Below are 16938 nucleotides of genomic sequence, written 5' to 3'. Positions count from 1 at the left end.
CTGCATTTCACAGCTCATTAGCAACAAATGCCACAGTGTCCTGTATTTTATGTTTTTTGGCAAAGAAAGGGGCAGGTGTGGCAACCTATTTAAAGCCTGAAAGTAACAATGACCACGGATAAGAAAAACAGCCTATGCTAAATCAGCTCTCTCACAGGGATACCCTTACTACAGTAGCCATAGTGCTGCTCCAATATAAGGAAAACAAGCAAAAAAACTAACAGGACTGACCACTTTGAAACAAGTTTGAAGTTTTACTTTATGTTTGAGGGAAAACAAAAGACCTTACAATTACAGTAATGTCCTGATAGTACAAGGGTTTGTGCTGATACTTTTTTTAAAATGCTCTGTGCTTAATTTATTTAACTTATTCAATTCTAATTTAATTATTGCCGTTCCTTAAAGAAATGGGGCCTTAAGATGAGAATCATTTTTCAGAATTCTAGAATTCCGTTACTGAGTACAAGTCTCTCAAGTAAATCAGAGCTATAATGTGCCACATCACTGTGAATATACTGTACATAGAGAATAAGAAGTTTTTTTTCAGCTCATTGCAAAAAATAATAGTCATCCTGTTTTCAATGAGCCTCAACTGTACTGTAGGTGTGTTCTAGTTGATAGTACTGTTTTTCCATACTGCTAATTAATATGTAATATATGCCATGTTATTATATTAACTGTTGACCCAAGAGTTGGCTGCTCTGAGGTCAAGACTTTCTCCAGACTTCTTAGGCCCAAGAAAAGGCCATGATATTATGTTAATAAACCAATGCATCTACAGGTATCTGTAATCAGAAAGCTGCTTGTTCCTGGAATTTGTCATGGCAACCCAGAGCCTACCCTGGTAACACAGGGCACAAGGCAGGACTCCACTATGGAAAGAGTGTCAGGAAACGGCTATGAGGTTGTTTTAGCACACACACCTAGTCAACATGTCTTTGGGAGGTGAAATGAAACTGTACTGTCAAGTTTAAACATGAGGGGACATGCAAATTCCACACACAAAGCAGAGCAGTCAGAAAATTACCCAGGTAAGGCAGCAGTGTTAAACACTTCTCCACTGTGCCACCTCAAACTCTACACACAGAATGGTAAATATTCTGTTTAAAAATGTCTCTGTAAATAAATGAGTAACATTGCGTCACAAGCAGGAAGGATTTGTATTTATCAAAGCTCTTGGATTAGAAAGAGCATTGCAGCTACCAAAGAGAAAGGCTTGTCAACTTTACAGAAAATGTTTAACATCAGACATCCATTCCTTTTCTGTCACCAGTTTCCTAGTTGTTGTTTTTTTTTGTCAAATGTCAGCCACGGGATCTACAAGCCCAAACGCTTCCAGTTGCCTGAATTCTGCGCGGTCGTGAATGACAACAGACATATTTCAGCGATCCTGGAGCAGGCATGTGTATTCAGAACAGTGTCACCTCATGGGGTTATTTTCAATTTATTGTCCTGGGGTTGTGCTGAATTACTGTTGTCCTGTCTATCACTGGATGGTTTTATTGGGCTGAGATGGGAATATTTACACACAGTGTAACAAGGAAGATACTTGCCATTAATGTGACCATAAACAAACCTCCCTACCTGCATGTTTTTGTAAGATTGTGAAGCCATTACTTATATTTTTTGTCTGTGGTATTTTGCCTTCCTTATATATTTCTTGATTTACATGATTTATGCTGACATAAACCTGTAATTAGAGTGGATGTGAACATGTGGCATTTCCCTGAATACAATACATGTTGTTTAATTATATATACTGTATACGATACCTAATGCAATAAAACATACCTACCAAATAATAATCATCATAAAGTACTGGATTTCAGGAAGATATACTGTATATACTGAGGTGCATTAAAAATGTCAACAAAAGCCATTGGTTCCAATATTCAATTATTGCATTGTTAATGCCTTTCATTATTTATGTATATTTTTGTGAAATCTAAATATTCCATATAGACCAATGCAGAGTACTAAAATCAATAGAATTAAAAATAATATTTTAAGAAACATCAAAATAAGTCACAGAAAATGGGACAAAATATAATTTAATTTATAGCTTTTATTTATATATATGATAAGACATTAAAACATTGCAAAGTTTCTGTCCTGGTTGGCAACAACAGCAGTGTGTTGGCACAATTTGCACCACAAACACCTCCACACTCATTGACTTCCACCAAGTCTCTCTGGGGAAACCACTCCACTATTCCTCCGCTCCCACCTCGGAGTTCTCAAAACACAAATCATTTTATTGATGTGTGAGGCGATTTATTTTGGAATAACCATTCGTAATCGTCAAACATATCATTTTGTCACAGACAAGCTGCCGGGTGATCTCCCTTATTCAAGAGTGGCATGCTTGTATTTTGTGCTGTTGTTATGGTCATTCAAATCATGTCATTTTGTTTGCCTCCAGATTATCCTCATCCCCATTTTGGGAAATGGAACTGGACTGAAATGCTAAACATTACACACACAGTGCAGTTTTATGACATCACACAGCTGCAGCACAGTATTTTGTTATTTAAATCCAAATTGCTCAGGAAAAAAGGATGTATAATGCTCCAATAAACCGAAGTGTTGTGCCAATATTTTCTGTTGATTTTTGGTTTACTTGCCACTTTTTTATTACATTGTCAAAATAAACCTGTTTGCGATGGCTGCTCAACAGTGGCAGAGATGAAAGGAGATGGGTGGTGACCTCCTGTTGCCATTCTGGCCTACGTAAAACTCCTCACCCTACATGTGAGTGAGAGGCGAGATGGGCAGCAGCAGAGGCATTTCCCCTGTCCAAAACCCAAACCTCATTCCAGCCATTGTGTACCACGAGTCGAGACGGTTCGTGTACGTATACATGTTTGAGAAACGTGATCGCATTTGAAAAGAGAGCGCATGTTAAGCGCTGGGCCATTCAGAAAAATTACAATGAGGCTACTTTTTAGGTTTCTTTCCCTGTAAAGGCAAGTGTATAAAGGAAAAATGAGTAGGCCCGTCTTTCCAGCCTCCTAGCTAAACCTAGCTAAAAGCAATTCCTTTAGTGCCAGAGGGAGATGAGCACAATCACAACCCCTTCATCCCCTTTGCAACAGCCCTCCAGTGAGTCCTACTCTGCAGAGCACAGAAATAAGCTGCTTTCTGCATTTGCAATAATTCCTCACTGTTCATCACGCATACAGCTGTATGCAGAGACCTCGTAGACTACACTCAGAGGAATGAATCCTGTGCTTTTCCATTGCATACAGCCAGGATTTTGCTAACAGCACCTAACAGCAAAACCATGCTTGGCTTTGGGTCACTTACTGTGGGATTTTAAAAGGCGCCTTAACTACAATAATCCCGCCTGTCAGAATGTGTGGAAAAATTTTTAAAGAGTTTTTTGAAAGCACAGGAGGTTGGTCCTGCACAGATCTGCTGGGACAGACTCTGTTGTGGGTATGTAAGTAGTCGCAGCGTAATTCAGAGATGGTCTGAGATGAGTTTTAATTTGTGATGAAAATGGTCATTTCCAGAAAACACTGGAAGAAGACACACAAAAGGTGCTGCCCCCACAGGGTCCCAAATTCCAGCAGTGTTACATAGGCTTTATAGTCCGAAACCAGCCATAGTCACCCTGTTATTAACATGAATGACTGTTCATGAGGAACCATTACCAATCGTAATGGTATCATAGAAAATATTTCAACTTATGGGACAGTGGCTATCCCTGATGATGTTATCCCCACCTTCCGTCTGTTTCTGAGATGTCATGTACAGCAGCAGCTGTCTGTTTAAAATGCACCCAGGCCAGAGTCAGATTTCTACACTGTCCACATTGAGCAGAGGCAGAGCCCTCTGTAAGCCTTTGCCGATAGGCGAAGCCCCTTCATGAGGGGAGAAAGCAGTGTTTGCTTGGCCCATACTGTAAGTGGGGAACAGGAGGCACATCTTTACCCAAAGGGTAGTGGGAGCGTGGAACAAGCTGCCCAAGCCATGTTCTTGAAGTCGATACCTTGGCTTCTTACAAGAAACAGCTGGATGAGATCCTCAGATCGATCAGCTACTTGCTACCAAATGGGTTGGATGGGCTTAATAGCCTCCTCTGTCATGCTCTTTTGAACTTTGTTATACAATATGAAGATGGGGATTAAGCTTAATTTCATCTTCTGAAAAGCCCTGTCTATGAGATTCTCATGTTGCTTCTATTCAGCCATCCAGATGTTGGATGATTTAGCCCACAGGTTTCACAGACAATCATGTCAGCCTACAGCACTGCCTCAGTCAGCACTTCTGGTCTGAGCTGGATGATGGATGTTTGGGGACCCCCATGTGCCTGTGGGTTTATGACTGGAGGTAGTTAGTTGTATGTTTTCTTTCAAGTAACAGCTGGATGAGCTTTGGATCTATGAACTACTTCCTCCTCTTGTTTGTAATCTTGTTACATTGGAACAACTAATAGTTTTATTCCATCAGGTGTGAAGGCGGCTCCACGGCTGAAACGTTGTGTTTTCTTTCTTCTCTTTTCAGCATGGAATAAACCTATTACTTGTTCCTTTGCAGCCAATGCATGCAGACGCAGCTACCCACCTGAACTATCTTGTTACATTGTTGATTTGGACCACCTTCAAGTACTCTATAACCACTAAATACTTCCAGCTCTTATAGTCAAGGAGATATTGATCAACATACAGTATAAAATTCCGAAAGGACAGGATACATTTAGCACAAGAGCAATCAGGTGATAAGAGATCTACATTCTTCACAGAAACACATTTTTCTCTACCAGTTACTTCACTATTGCTATGAAAGACTGCTGTAGTGAGAACACTTGTTTTAATTGTTCGTGGTTATTTCTGTACGTTCTGCATAGCTAGTTAAAAATGTAAATAGCACAGTCAGCTTTTTCCACAAAGAAAAGAGAACTTACATATTCAGAATTAATTAAGATGTGAACATAATTAATTTTGGTTCGCTTTGATTTAAATGCCGCAGCAAACCTTTTTGATTAATGTTGAATTTAAAAAAAAAGACTGGTCAAAAAACGAGTCAACTTTTTGTTGTAACAAGCTTACTGGCAGTAACCGCACACAGAATGGCGCGTATGAAAAACTTTATTTGTGGCAAGGAATAACAAAAAAAAATAACTGTACAATAGTTATAATGAAAAACATTACAGTCCTCGTAATTAAAAGGCCTAGAAACCTTTTATCCAATGTTAGTTAAATGTTATTAAATAAACCTACTGTAGAAAGAAACCACAACCTTCACAGCCATCCATGCAGAGGTGCCAGACGCCGTTTGTGAGCACAATTAAAATTCATACTTTTGAAATACACAATAAACCTTGTTACTCACACCCACTGAAGAAACTGCAAAGCTTTATGTTAAATCATATTTATAGACGAGTGCTTTAAAAATGTAGTGTCACTGTTAATAACAGTAAAAGTACCCCATGTCAGTCTCTGTTAATCACACTGATGGATCGTGAGGAAGAAATACGTAAGCAGACTGATTTATTCTTACAGAAAAGGGCCAATGTGTTACAGCAGCACTGGTTCAAGTTATGAACTTCAAAGTCAATCTGAGAGTTTGGTAGTGCAATTGGGAATGTTTATGCAATTTCTTATTCTACTTGCCATCCGACCCAAATTTATAGGAACCATTTCCATATGAACAGATCAAAGAATATGCTGGATTTAGAGTTTATTAATTTTGGGGATTGGTAAAACACAGGAAGGAAGGAAAATTAGATCCTCCCAGCTGCAGCCGTGTTCTTAAAGTTGTGCTGCTGCTTTGATTATTACTGGAGGCTCTTCTGAAAGAGATCGGGTGTTTTCTTGCGATTGTTAGGGTCCGTTTTCAAGGAGACACGGGCCTGTGTTTATTATGATTAAAACAGGTCTAAACGATGTATCGCATAATGTTCAAACGCCAGAAAGTGTGAAACCCGAACCAGCTGCATCAACACATAACACTTCCTGTTAAATCTATGAGGTAATCAAGGTATACATCATCAGGGTGCACCTGATGAAGAAAATGTAGCATATTGGGGGGTAAAAAGCATGCACTGGACAGAAAGTTTCCAGTATCAGTTATGAGAGTGCCTTCAGAACATGTCTTCACTCTCCAGGAGCTTTAGTCCTTTTCCGTCTCCTTATGTTTCAGAGATATGCATCCCACTGGAGATAGGAGCCCAACCACAAGTGGCAAAGGCTACCCAAGAAAGAGCAAGACAGCAAAGGGAGGTCAACGGCTGAGGAGAGGAGCAGAAGGGCGCCGCTCCTGTGTGCAGCTTTGACAGACCAGGAGTGGCATGGAGAGCCCTGGTTCAGCCCTGCTGGAAGCCAACTAATCAATGCGATGCAGAACTCTCGTGCGAATCAAGAAGGGGTTAGGGCAACGTCTACATCAATCAAAGCCTTTCCAACTTCAACAGAGCGGAGCTGGCATAAGGCTGTTAATCTCCTACAGTTGACTTTAATTCTCCATCCCTGACTATACCGCTGTACAGAGATCCATTTTCATGTTGCTTTTATTAAGTGCCCCTTGCCGTCATGTTACACCGTCCACCAATAAGGCTTAGCTCCCAAAGGCACGTCTATCAGAGTTCTCAAATCCCTAAGATACAAATGTGTTGCACTGAGGGTTGCAAGAGATCACAGTTTTTGTTTGTGTCTGTGTGCACCTGAGCTCAGATGATAACATAATGAAGCTCCTAACAAAATAGACAGTAGTTCCTTAATCAATAGCAAACCAAGAAAAACCTCAGTGCTTCATGCTCCGAGAACCCTATATGCTAATACAGCCCTCAGATGAAGAGGTGAAATTCGTCACAGGCTAAAACACAAAACCATCATGATTTCTTTCTCATAAAGCAATACGCACATTGCTTTTAAAATTCCTTCATGCCTTCATGGACCAAATTGTGATGGTGAATATTTGTGAAATTAACTAGAATGACTCTGTCAGCAACGAGGACCTGCTGTCACCTGTTCCAAGATATTTTACAAAAGGTGTGCTTTCCATCACCACAACACTGAATTCTCATTACTGTGGATCAGCCTGATGCTTCTGCCCTCTTCCACAGAGTGGAAGTGGAATAATCACAGCAGGAACACTTGGAGGTCACCTTGCTAAATGGTAAGTTTTTAAACCTCAAGCATTACAGCAAAAATCTTATGGCTTTCCTATTGTTATGTATTTGGGTGTCTGTGCTCTGATTTCGATGTTCCAGGCATGATTATCTATAGTGCTGACCTACTGTTTCGATCCAACTATGATTAATGGCAACAAGATTAAGGAAGCATTATGTGATAAGCAAAGATTATTCACAGCATTTCAGACAATGATCAGACAAAGAAGACATTAGTCACCCGATTATTTCCATCCCTGTGAACCCCAACAGAGGACAACTGGGTCTATGCACAGTGATGACAACAGACTCCCCCTGCCTCACCCTCACCCACCCCATTCAAAAACATTTAAATGTCTAAAGAGATGTACAACCCTTCTTCATACTACACCATGAGCAGATCTCCACTGTTACAAGCACAGCTGTAGGGAAATACAGTGAATAAAACTGCCCTTTTGGTAGTAACATAGCAGTCAATGTTTTTTTTGTGTTGTTTAAAGTTGCATTACAGGAAGTCAGTGTGTAACCTTTCCACAGAGCATTTCGATGTCACCTTTAGCAAGCCATTGTTTCTCAGTAGATTGCATATAGTTTTTAAAGATATCATTCCTAACATGGACAGTATCATGTGACTTTTAACCTGGACAAACCTCTCAGTCACGCATTTATCATCACCTCTGAAGCCCCATACCTACTAGCAGGTTACCAATTCCAAGACAACAGCAAACCTTAATTTTCACCCATATCTATTCAACGTAACACAACAGGCAAAAAAGCAACGCTTATCGGTAATCAGGCTGAAGAATAAATTTCCATTTCTTTAAAATGATTCACTTTTGAAGCCCCGTGGTTGCCACAGATACAATCCATGAAGGAAGATGCGGGGGGGGGGGGAAAGCTCCTGCTCGTTCAAGTAGCACTTTATTTTGAAGAGATGCAGATCCATTTGGAGAGGAGGGAGCAGCCGATTAATCTACTCCAAGAGCCTTCAGCTGTCTCTCAATCTCCTCGTCTGAAATCGTGGCTGCTTTGGAGGTAGATGCTGAGGGGAGGTTTTTGCCTGCTGATGGAGCATTCACCATCTGTAGAAAATGCAAAGCAATTATTAGTCCGGAGGCAAATTAGCACATATTACTGTTAGTGTCTTCAGGGGCTCCTCAGAGGGACCAGACCTACAGTACTGCTGCAGCCCATTTATCACAAGGGCGACAGACAACACTTAGTGGCAACACCTCAAACAACTCATCTGTTTTCACCTACAGTTGGAGCTTTAAACCCGTACCGACAGCAATCTGGACAAAAGCCCGATTTTTCAAGTAAAACACAACACAAGCTTGTAGATTTCCTGACTTACAAACAGACGCTGTGAGACAAAAACAGCCGTGCGTTCGGAAAAAGTCCGAATGACACCGAGTCTGAAGACACTGACGCACCTCAAACTGACAAGGCCGTGCAATCAGGAGTATTTACAGTTCTGATCTATCCGGGGAAAGCACCGGCACAATACGTTTGATATTTTCCGATGGCCTTTATGCCAAGAAACTGGCTTCTTGTTCCCTTACCTTCCCGGAAATTTCAATTCCAATCTCGTCCAACACCTGGTTCACAATGTCCTGGGATTCTTCCTCGTCTCCGGACTCATCAAAGATCTCATCCAGGGTGTCGTTGACTGAAACGGACAGAAAGACTCGCATTATGAAAACAGGCAAAGCGTGGGGGCAGAACCAGCACTTCGAATTCTGCCTCATGTGTATATAGTCAAAGTTAGCAGCCATAGACAGTTGTTTCTTATTTCTCAAATAAGCATGACGTAGCCTGTTTTGATCAATAAGACTGGCCCAAAAATGTATCTCACAAGGAACAACTTTTTAGGATCTTGGCATGTTCATAACTTGCACCATAAACCTGAAAGCTGTTCGTTCTGATATATGTATATAAACGTGCACATATTATTGAAATATTCAGCTAATAGACAACGCATTAAAACAGCCTTCATCTTACTCATTTCTTCTGTCATTCCCATTTTCATGTTCTCTTTTTGGAAGTTCTGCATTGTCTGCAGAGTCTTCTGCGGGTCCATTTTTTTGTTGACAGCTTGCATTGTCTAGTCAAGGAAAGGGAAAGACAGAGCTGTCAATTTAAAGGAGACATAAAAAATGACTGTGGCACAGAATAGACTTAGAAGAATGTCACATAAAAAGAGCACAAACAAGGCAGTGGAGAACCCCCGGAAGCAAATAGTAGTAGGTTTTATAAATGCATGTCTCAGTGATGCCCCTCTGAAATCACCAAATAACCCTAATCCTCCTAGGACTTGCAAGGTAGGTGAACAGACCAGCGTAAATATATGAAGTAAGCCTGAGTGGAAAAAAATAACACTAAAGTTTGGGGCCTAATTCATTTATTTCATAGACAAAGTTGTACCTTCAGTGACAGAAATGTGCAAAAAAGCAGAAAATATGAAAAAGGGGAAATATTTGTTGTCCAATATAATCCCCCTTTCCGCTTTCTCTTAATCTGCCCGCAGTACTGAGCACAAAGAATGAAATTATGTTACGCTGACTAACTAAAAGGTTACAACTGGCTATAAAGGGACAGCAGGATAGGATCCTTGGATCCATGAGCTACCTGTAATTAAATATGCTAAATGGCACAAATGGCCTCTTCCCAGTTATAACCTTTCCTACATTTTTTACGTGTTAATCCCATTTCTAACTTCTGCCTGACCCTTGTCAAAGGCAAACTCACAGACTGGACCGGGGAAGAAAGGTGGAGTATCGAGCACCAGTTCTCATCGCCACTGTTCGATCTACATTCTCACCACCGAGAGCAGATGAGGAGGCTGTACTATTTTCTAACACAGCGCCTCTCACCTTCCCTGAAAACAGCGCACACCCTTGATCTCTCTTGTTTTAAAGCTGGAGAGCCTTTGAACATCAATTCAGCCAGGGGAGGTCCTCATTATGCTTTCAGAAATTAAAATAATTCTCACTGTACTGTGTTTTCCATATCAAATGAAAATAATGATTAATGATCTGTTCAAAGAAGTAGAATAAGTTCTGAGTCACGTGTTTAATGTTTTTTCTTCCCTCCTGATTGCCTCTGAATAATTTAAAGCCAATACTATGCTATCCCGTCTTCTCTGCAATGCACTTAAGAATTCATTAACAATTAGTTTGTTTCATTTAAATGCAACAAAATTAATTATATTTAAAAATTAGGTTAATTCATACTGTTTATAAATGATTAAATCCGACCTCATTTTCACATTTTTCTTTAAAAATGCAATTAATATTTGAGATCATTGGGAAAAGCAAAAGTCTTTGTACATTTTAAATCATATATACTGTATGGGGGTAATTAAATTTCCATACACAATACACGTAGAATATATACGAATCTCAAATCTGTGTCTGAGTACTGAGGTTTTATCAAAACCGACCTAATTTTTTGTTTGTACTGAAATATACAGGAACTGCCCACTAGAGGGGGAAAAAAAATATTTTACTCCCAAGTTTTGTTTAATTCTAGATCCACATGACTCCATGGAAAACAAAAGGGTAATTTAGTTCCACTCAGTACCTTCTCCAACTTTCACAACTATGCTGACATGATTAACTTGGAAAACGGCAGGTGTGCGAAACATGAAATACAGACTTTCTTATTAAGACATGCCAACCTCTCAGAGGAACAACTGTTGTTCCAGAGAGAGAGCACCGTTCACTTGCAACACAGGTGCATAACATTTGTGAAATGTCTGGAGCAGGACAGCAGCTTCAGGGTAAAGGCACATAGGTTTGATATCCCTGATCCTTGATTCCTGGGTCTGATGCTAAGCTAGGAGTCAAGAGTCAGATGAGCATCAGGAAACCGACACTAGATGTTTAATCACAAAGTGACCATTCAGAAGAAATGTCAACCATTGTCAAATGATATAATCCCCTCACTACTTTCTCTTAATCTGCCCACGGTACAGAGCATGAAGAATGAAAATATGTTACATGGGCAAAACATAAGGTTACAACTGGCCCTGGAGTCAAGTCATGGATTCAAATCTCTGTTGTACCCTTGAGCAATGTTTCCCACTCAAATTACCCCAGTAACACCCTGCTTTATAAACGGGTACTTTCCAGACAGTTGTAAATGAGAATGTCCTCTCAATTGGCTCAGCTGGTTAAATAAAAGGATTAAAAATAAAATAAGCTTAGGTGCAAAGAAATGCTTGTTTAAAATATCAGCAGCAATAACCTACATCTACAGAAAGTTCAAATATTCCCCGTTTCTCCTGGTCTGGTCACAGCATGCTGTAGTTTACCTTAGAAGTGTGCAATGGGAGTGTGTCAAGAGTCTGGCTGCTCCAGCATCCTTTTGAAGTACTTCATAGCAAATGACCTAATTTTAACATAAAACTATTTCTGTAGCCCCATAAGGAGGTGAAGAATAAGAGGAATACTTCAGTTTGGTGCTAAGATTCAGACATACATTACCACCATGAATTCAAGCTTGTGAAACGTTAGATTAAACAGAACCGATTGAGAAATATGACCGGCAAATGACAATCAGCTCTTACTTTGGCAGTTGTGGACATGGCACCAGCCATCTTCATTTGGGAGTTCATGACCTTGGTCTGCGTGGACATCGAGGTGACTTTTGAACTCACGGCATACGTCCGATTCTTCTGCTTCCGCAACTGGACCAGCTGCTTGGCTAAAATCTTGCAGGCCTCTTTGTTCCCCGTCTTGGCCATTTTTTTAATCTCCAATTCCTGTGTGAAAGAAAGGAGCTGTGGTTACCACACAAGAACAGTGTAACAGTGTAACTAGTATCAGCGATGGTATCGTCTTCAATGACATAACAGGGTAGCATGTTCCATACTCCCATCACCCTTTGTGTAAAGAATGCATTTGCATGTAGTTTTCACTTTTGCCCTCTGATTCGTATTTCACTATTCACTCTGAAGAAATCCACTGGGTTGACTGTGTCGGAGCCCTAGAGGAATATGAGTACTTGTATCTGGTCCCCTCAGTTCAAGGCTAAGGCTCTGTTTCTAGGTGTATATGACACTGCACTTGAATTCTATCTTAACCTTTTTCAAATTTCCATTGTAGCTGCTATAGTATTGGCCCATCCTCTTATTTTGATATAATCTCCGAAAGTGACTAGTTTACTTTCTATACAAGAGTCTCAAGATCTATAAATTATGAAGAGCAGTGGTACTAATATAGATCCCTGTGGTACTCCACTACTTACATCACCCAAAATGCTCCAACCAAAGCTCAAACTCACAGCTGCAGCATGCCTCCACTGTATAGTAACTGTATAGTCACCAATACAGACACTAACCCTGCTCTCGTCCTGGTCACAAAACTGGGGGGAAGACTGAGATTGGTGGCATAAGCCAGACAGAAGGATCCCTCTAAATGCCACCAGGAAGGCTACTTTGTTTCCTTTTTTAAAAATTAACTGTTAACACTATCATGCCACATCACTGGTAAAAATGAATGTCTTTTCCAGGCCCACCTGTAGCAGATAATAATCTGAAAAGTTACATGAATCTAGTCTGACCTTTACAGTTTGATCTCCGGGCCTCAAATTGTTTTGTTTTTTTTTCCCCCCCACTGGAGTTGTGATCTGTATGGACACAAGCAAATAAACAGTTTGATTTCTCCTCATCCTGCCCAATCTGAGAGCCCAATCTACAGACGTCTTAGACCATTAAATCAGCTCCTATATAGATAATTAACCCAGCCATAACTACATCTACCGCCTAACTGTAAGGGACATACCGTATGGAGATACAGAAATGGTGACCTGTCTCTCTTATTCGCTTTTGTTTTCAATGTTTAAGCTAATTAAGCAAGTAAGCCAACGGGGAATAGATACACAGCAAACACACTCTGTTATTAGTGTATCTGCCACAGTTATTTGTGGACTGTTTTGACTGTGCTGGTGTAACCTAAGGACACACAGCAGAAGTTGCACATGCTGTACCACATGTGGCCAATCATTTCTATGCCTCACATTCTGTGCCCTTGTCTCTCACTGAGAGGACTGCACACCCTCTACCTGAGTGACCAGAGCCAGGGCACATCCTGGACGTACTGCCTAGGGAAAAGGCTGCCCACCTCCGATGAGAGATTCTCTGAAATATTTACAGTGCTATTTCAATCGCTCTTAATCATAAAAACCCAGCATTATTACTGCCATCGCAGCAAATTCCCTGCAAGGATAAGTGATGCATCTGCGAATGTGAATATCGGAAACCAGGTGGACTGCACTTGTATCGCTTTCACATCAGGTCTTTTAATTCCTGACTGCTCCCGCCTCGTCATTCCAACTCATGGGCAAGTTAAATTGTCATTAGGAGAGGGAGAACACAAACAAAGCAAGTGTTCTGAGCACACACGTGGATGCATTAAGCCCACATCCGACAGACCTCACGGAAAAAGCCTCTCACTCAACTTTCAGATTAAGGCTGAACAGCTGAATAGGCAAATTATCCACCAAGGAGATAATCATGTAATATTCTTCAAGCAGGTGCCGCCTGAGCGACCGGTGTATGTGCGTGCTAAGCATAATGGTACATAAAAAGGAAATCAATCAGCAGCACTGAAACCCAGCACCAGGAAGATGGTGATACAGCTTCAGAACAATGCCGCCAGTCAGCGAGGACAAACACATTTCCATTCACGGGCCCCAGCACTGCCGGCACTTCCACAGGGTGAAAGGACTGTAACCTACGCTTCCGGTCTTTTTTGAGGCTTGGCGTTTTAAAGAAGCGGGGAAAATACACTTTGGCGCCTGATCATTCTTAATGAAGTCAGATTCAGACAGGCAGCGCTTGACCCAGCAAAAGGCCAACGGTCAAATCAGAGCAGCTTGCGAATGAGAAAAACTCACACAACAAAGTGGCTGACTTCATAACACACTAAATTATCATCTCCTGACACGTGAGCAAACATCGGGCCAGTGGCGTAACTTTAAGGGGTGCAGAGTTTTTTTTTTCCAAAAAACAAATTTGCAGTCCGATTCAGTCCTTCAGAGTTAGCCTGGGTTTCCTTCTGCGTGGGAAGTCACGATGTACTGGATCTTTAGCTATTACGCTGAAGAGGGGGGAGACACAGACCTATATGCCAACAGAATGTAGCATTTTTATATCATGCACAGATGAACGTTTTAACATTCAAAGGCTAATGAGGAGACTAAGCAACCTTTTGAGGTTTTACATGTGAAGTCCCATTAAACTCAAAGCATTATTCATTATTTTTAATGTCTGTGTCAACTCGGAGTCAGAAACCATAACATTTTTGCAAACACACTTTGTGCAGGCTTTGTTTAGCAACGGAGAATTATTCCTCTCCAAAAGCATAAAGAACATTGACTCTGAATAACGATAGAAGTCATGAAGCATGACAAATACTAATAATCAAATACATAGACTAAATAATTTTACTACATTGCTGCACTAGGAGCAACTATAAATAGTAGGTAAGCCCGGATATATGCAAGAGCTATCAATATTATGGAATATTTTATGATTCAAAGACATCTCGGCAAAGATGCTTTATTCTTTATTCTCTGAAGCCATTTCCATTAATATTTACCACCTGGTAATTAAATCCAACAGATCTGGAGCATATGGGTTATTTAGAAAATATGGCTGTTGGGACTACAATTTAAAAAATGGATGTACTTCTACATTCAAGTCTTGGGAGAAAACAGCTTAGTATACTAACATAATCCCTATTTAATGGCCTATAAAAAACCCTGCAATTTTGCTAACTCAGAGCTATTAGGATGTAGTGAATGAAGCAGCTGTACGATAGACAAAAACCAAAGGTATCGTGCATTTCTCATTACGCTGCTCACAGAACAAACTACTGAGAAATAGAATTACTCTACATTCAAAAAAAAAAGTAAAGAGAGTCAAAAATCCTGCAAGGGTGTGAGCACAATAAAACACACAAAAAATATTCTGTTGAAGAATCATGCTCAGCACAGCTAGATTTATGCTAAAGTCTTCCATGTCATTCCTCGTCTTCAGAAAACTGGCTTTTAAAAAAACACACAACACAGCTTTGTCTGGATTAATTAGAAGAAGGATTAATTAACAAATAATTAGAACGCCCAAGAGAGGCAATTAGATGCATACGGATGTTTACTTTCAAAACCGCGCAGTGCTACAGGTTTTGCATGAAAGTTGCAAACTGAAGGAAAGCTCTCACTTTTCCCAATTGGTAGTCTACACGGGAGAGGTATAAACAAAGCCACATTCAGGGCAGTGATAACCACTCTTCTCCTGCAGAGCTCAGTTCGATAAGTCACTTAAAACTCTTGATGATTTAAGACCCTGAAATGATGGTGATGCCGATCAGTATGTGAGCAATCCCAACAAAGTCAGTAAGTGTCCAAGATGGAACCAGAAAACACAGCGCCCCCTCCAGGATCAGCAGTGAACAGCAGCGACTCACTGGATTTGAGTTTCTGTGGCTTCTGTTCTCTCGGGAAAAATCTAGTATTCCATTTCCGGTGGCGGGCGGCACAGATAGATGCGGACGCTGCTACAGATTTTCTTTAAATTTAAATTTGAGGAAAAAAACCACAACGGTGCCCAATTTCCAAGGCCACCCTCAGACGGCTGAGCGAGAAATCAAATTCCTGCCAACGGGTATCGAGCACCGTTAGCGTCTTCAGAGACAATCCCCTAGCATCGTGGAGTAGACCCTCCCCCCCCACCTTCGTCTTAGCTGACAGGAAGAGACACAGAGACTTTGTCTTGCCTCCTCTGATTCTCTGCGATAAGACGTCCATCCCACTGATTTTCAACTTACCAGTTGCTTTTCTTGTTTCTCCAGAGCTGCCCGGTCTCTGGCGATTTGTCTCTGGGTCCCTCTCAACTCGCGATTCTGTTCTTTTATGATATCTGTGACACACAAAGGACAAAAAGAGATGCTGACTTACAGTAATTGTTCTGTGCTCTAAGTGCGTTTCCCTGCCATCAATCCTGCTAGCATTCCATCTAATTAGCACAATATGAAAATAATTAACACGCGACTCCCGACTACATTTTTAATGACAGGAGTGCGATGCAAATGTTGCAGAGCTCTACAAGGCTCAGGGGGCAGGACAGTAATATTCCTGTGAAGTTTATTTGACCATCAAAAGGCATAATAAAGATGCAGCTGGAGAGACTGTAGGAAGAGAAAGCATGACAGCCTTTTTCCTAGTTTCTATCAGCTGCAGGATCCTGTCACAACAAAGAACGTGGCACAATGCTCCAGACTGACAGACATTTAACATGACTTAGTGGTAAAAAAAAAGCAGTAGCCAGTGGCACTGCAGTGATAAGGGCTGTCCTTCAGCACAGAGAGACAGAGGCAGCTCGATTGAGGTCACCAAACCACCTGCTGAGGACATCAGAGCTCGTAAGACAGAAGTCTACCGGAAGGGGGAGAAGAGGAGTTGCGTATGGCTGGGAGTTCTATACTTCTCGACACCACACGCCATAAGCAAGAATTGAAAAATGAAGGCAACTTAAACAAAGTGTTGGACAGACGACACTTCTACGAAAGCTAAAAGCATTTTGATGGTGGTAAAAATCAAAGAGCTTCAATTCTGTCAAAGGCCTCTGAATATTATAATGAAACTCCAGTTGTTATTATTATTAATTTATTCAGCAGCCACTTTTTTTCAAGAGACTTATTTTTTTGTGCCCATTTAGACAGCTGGATGCTTTACTGAAGCAAACTGAGTGAAATATCTTGCTTAAGGGTACAATAGGAGGCCAGGATTTGAACCCACAACCTCTTGGGTTATTTAAAGGT

The 16938-nt window shown here is 40.8% G+C and overlaps 1 protein-coding gene across 1 annotated transcript in view; it reads right to left on the bottom strand.

Annotated features, from left to right (window-relative positions):
* Positions 1–5077: 5077 nt before the first annotated feature.
* Positions 5078–16938, bottom strand: part of LOC148836459 (charged multivesicular body protein 2b) — a 16510-nt gene continuing 4649 nt past the window's right edge. Inside the window, exons 2-6 of the mRNA XM_088913416.1 lie at positions 15946–16037; positions 11685–11879; positions 9116–9218; positions 8677–8783; positions 5078–8196 (exon numbers count right to left, since the gene is read on the bottom strand). Coding sequence (XP_088769542.1) covers positions 8083–8196; positions 8677–8783; positions 9116–9218; positions 11685–11879; positions 15946–16037 — 611 coding nt within the window. The 3' untranslated portion in view covers positions 5078–8082. The remainder of the gene's footprint in view (positions 8197–8676; positions 8784–9115; positions 9219–11684; positions 11880–15945; positions 16038–16938) is intronic.

This window comes from Atractosteus spatula, chromosome 4 (genome assembly GCF_055471065.1).
Source record: "Atractosteus spatula isolate fAtrSpa1 chromosome 4, fAtrSpa1.hap1, whole genome shotgun sequence".
In the NCBI taxonomy this organism is placed as follows: domain Eukaryota; kingdom Metazoa; phylum Chordata; class Actinopteri; order Semionotiformes; family Lepisosteidae; genus Atractosteus; species Atractosteus spatula.
Note: the sequence above shows the minus strand (reverse complement) of the source record. Positions and strands in the feature narration are given on the sequence as shown.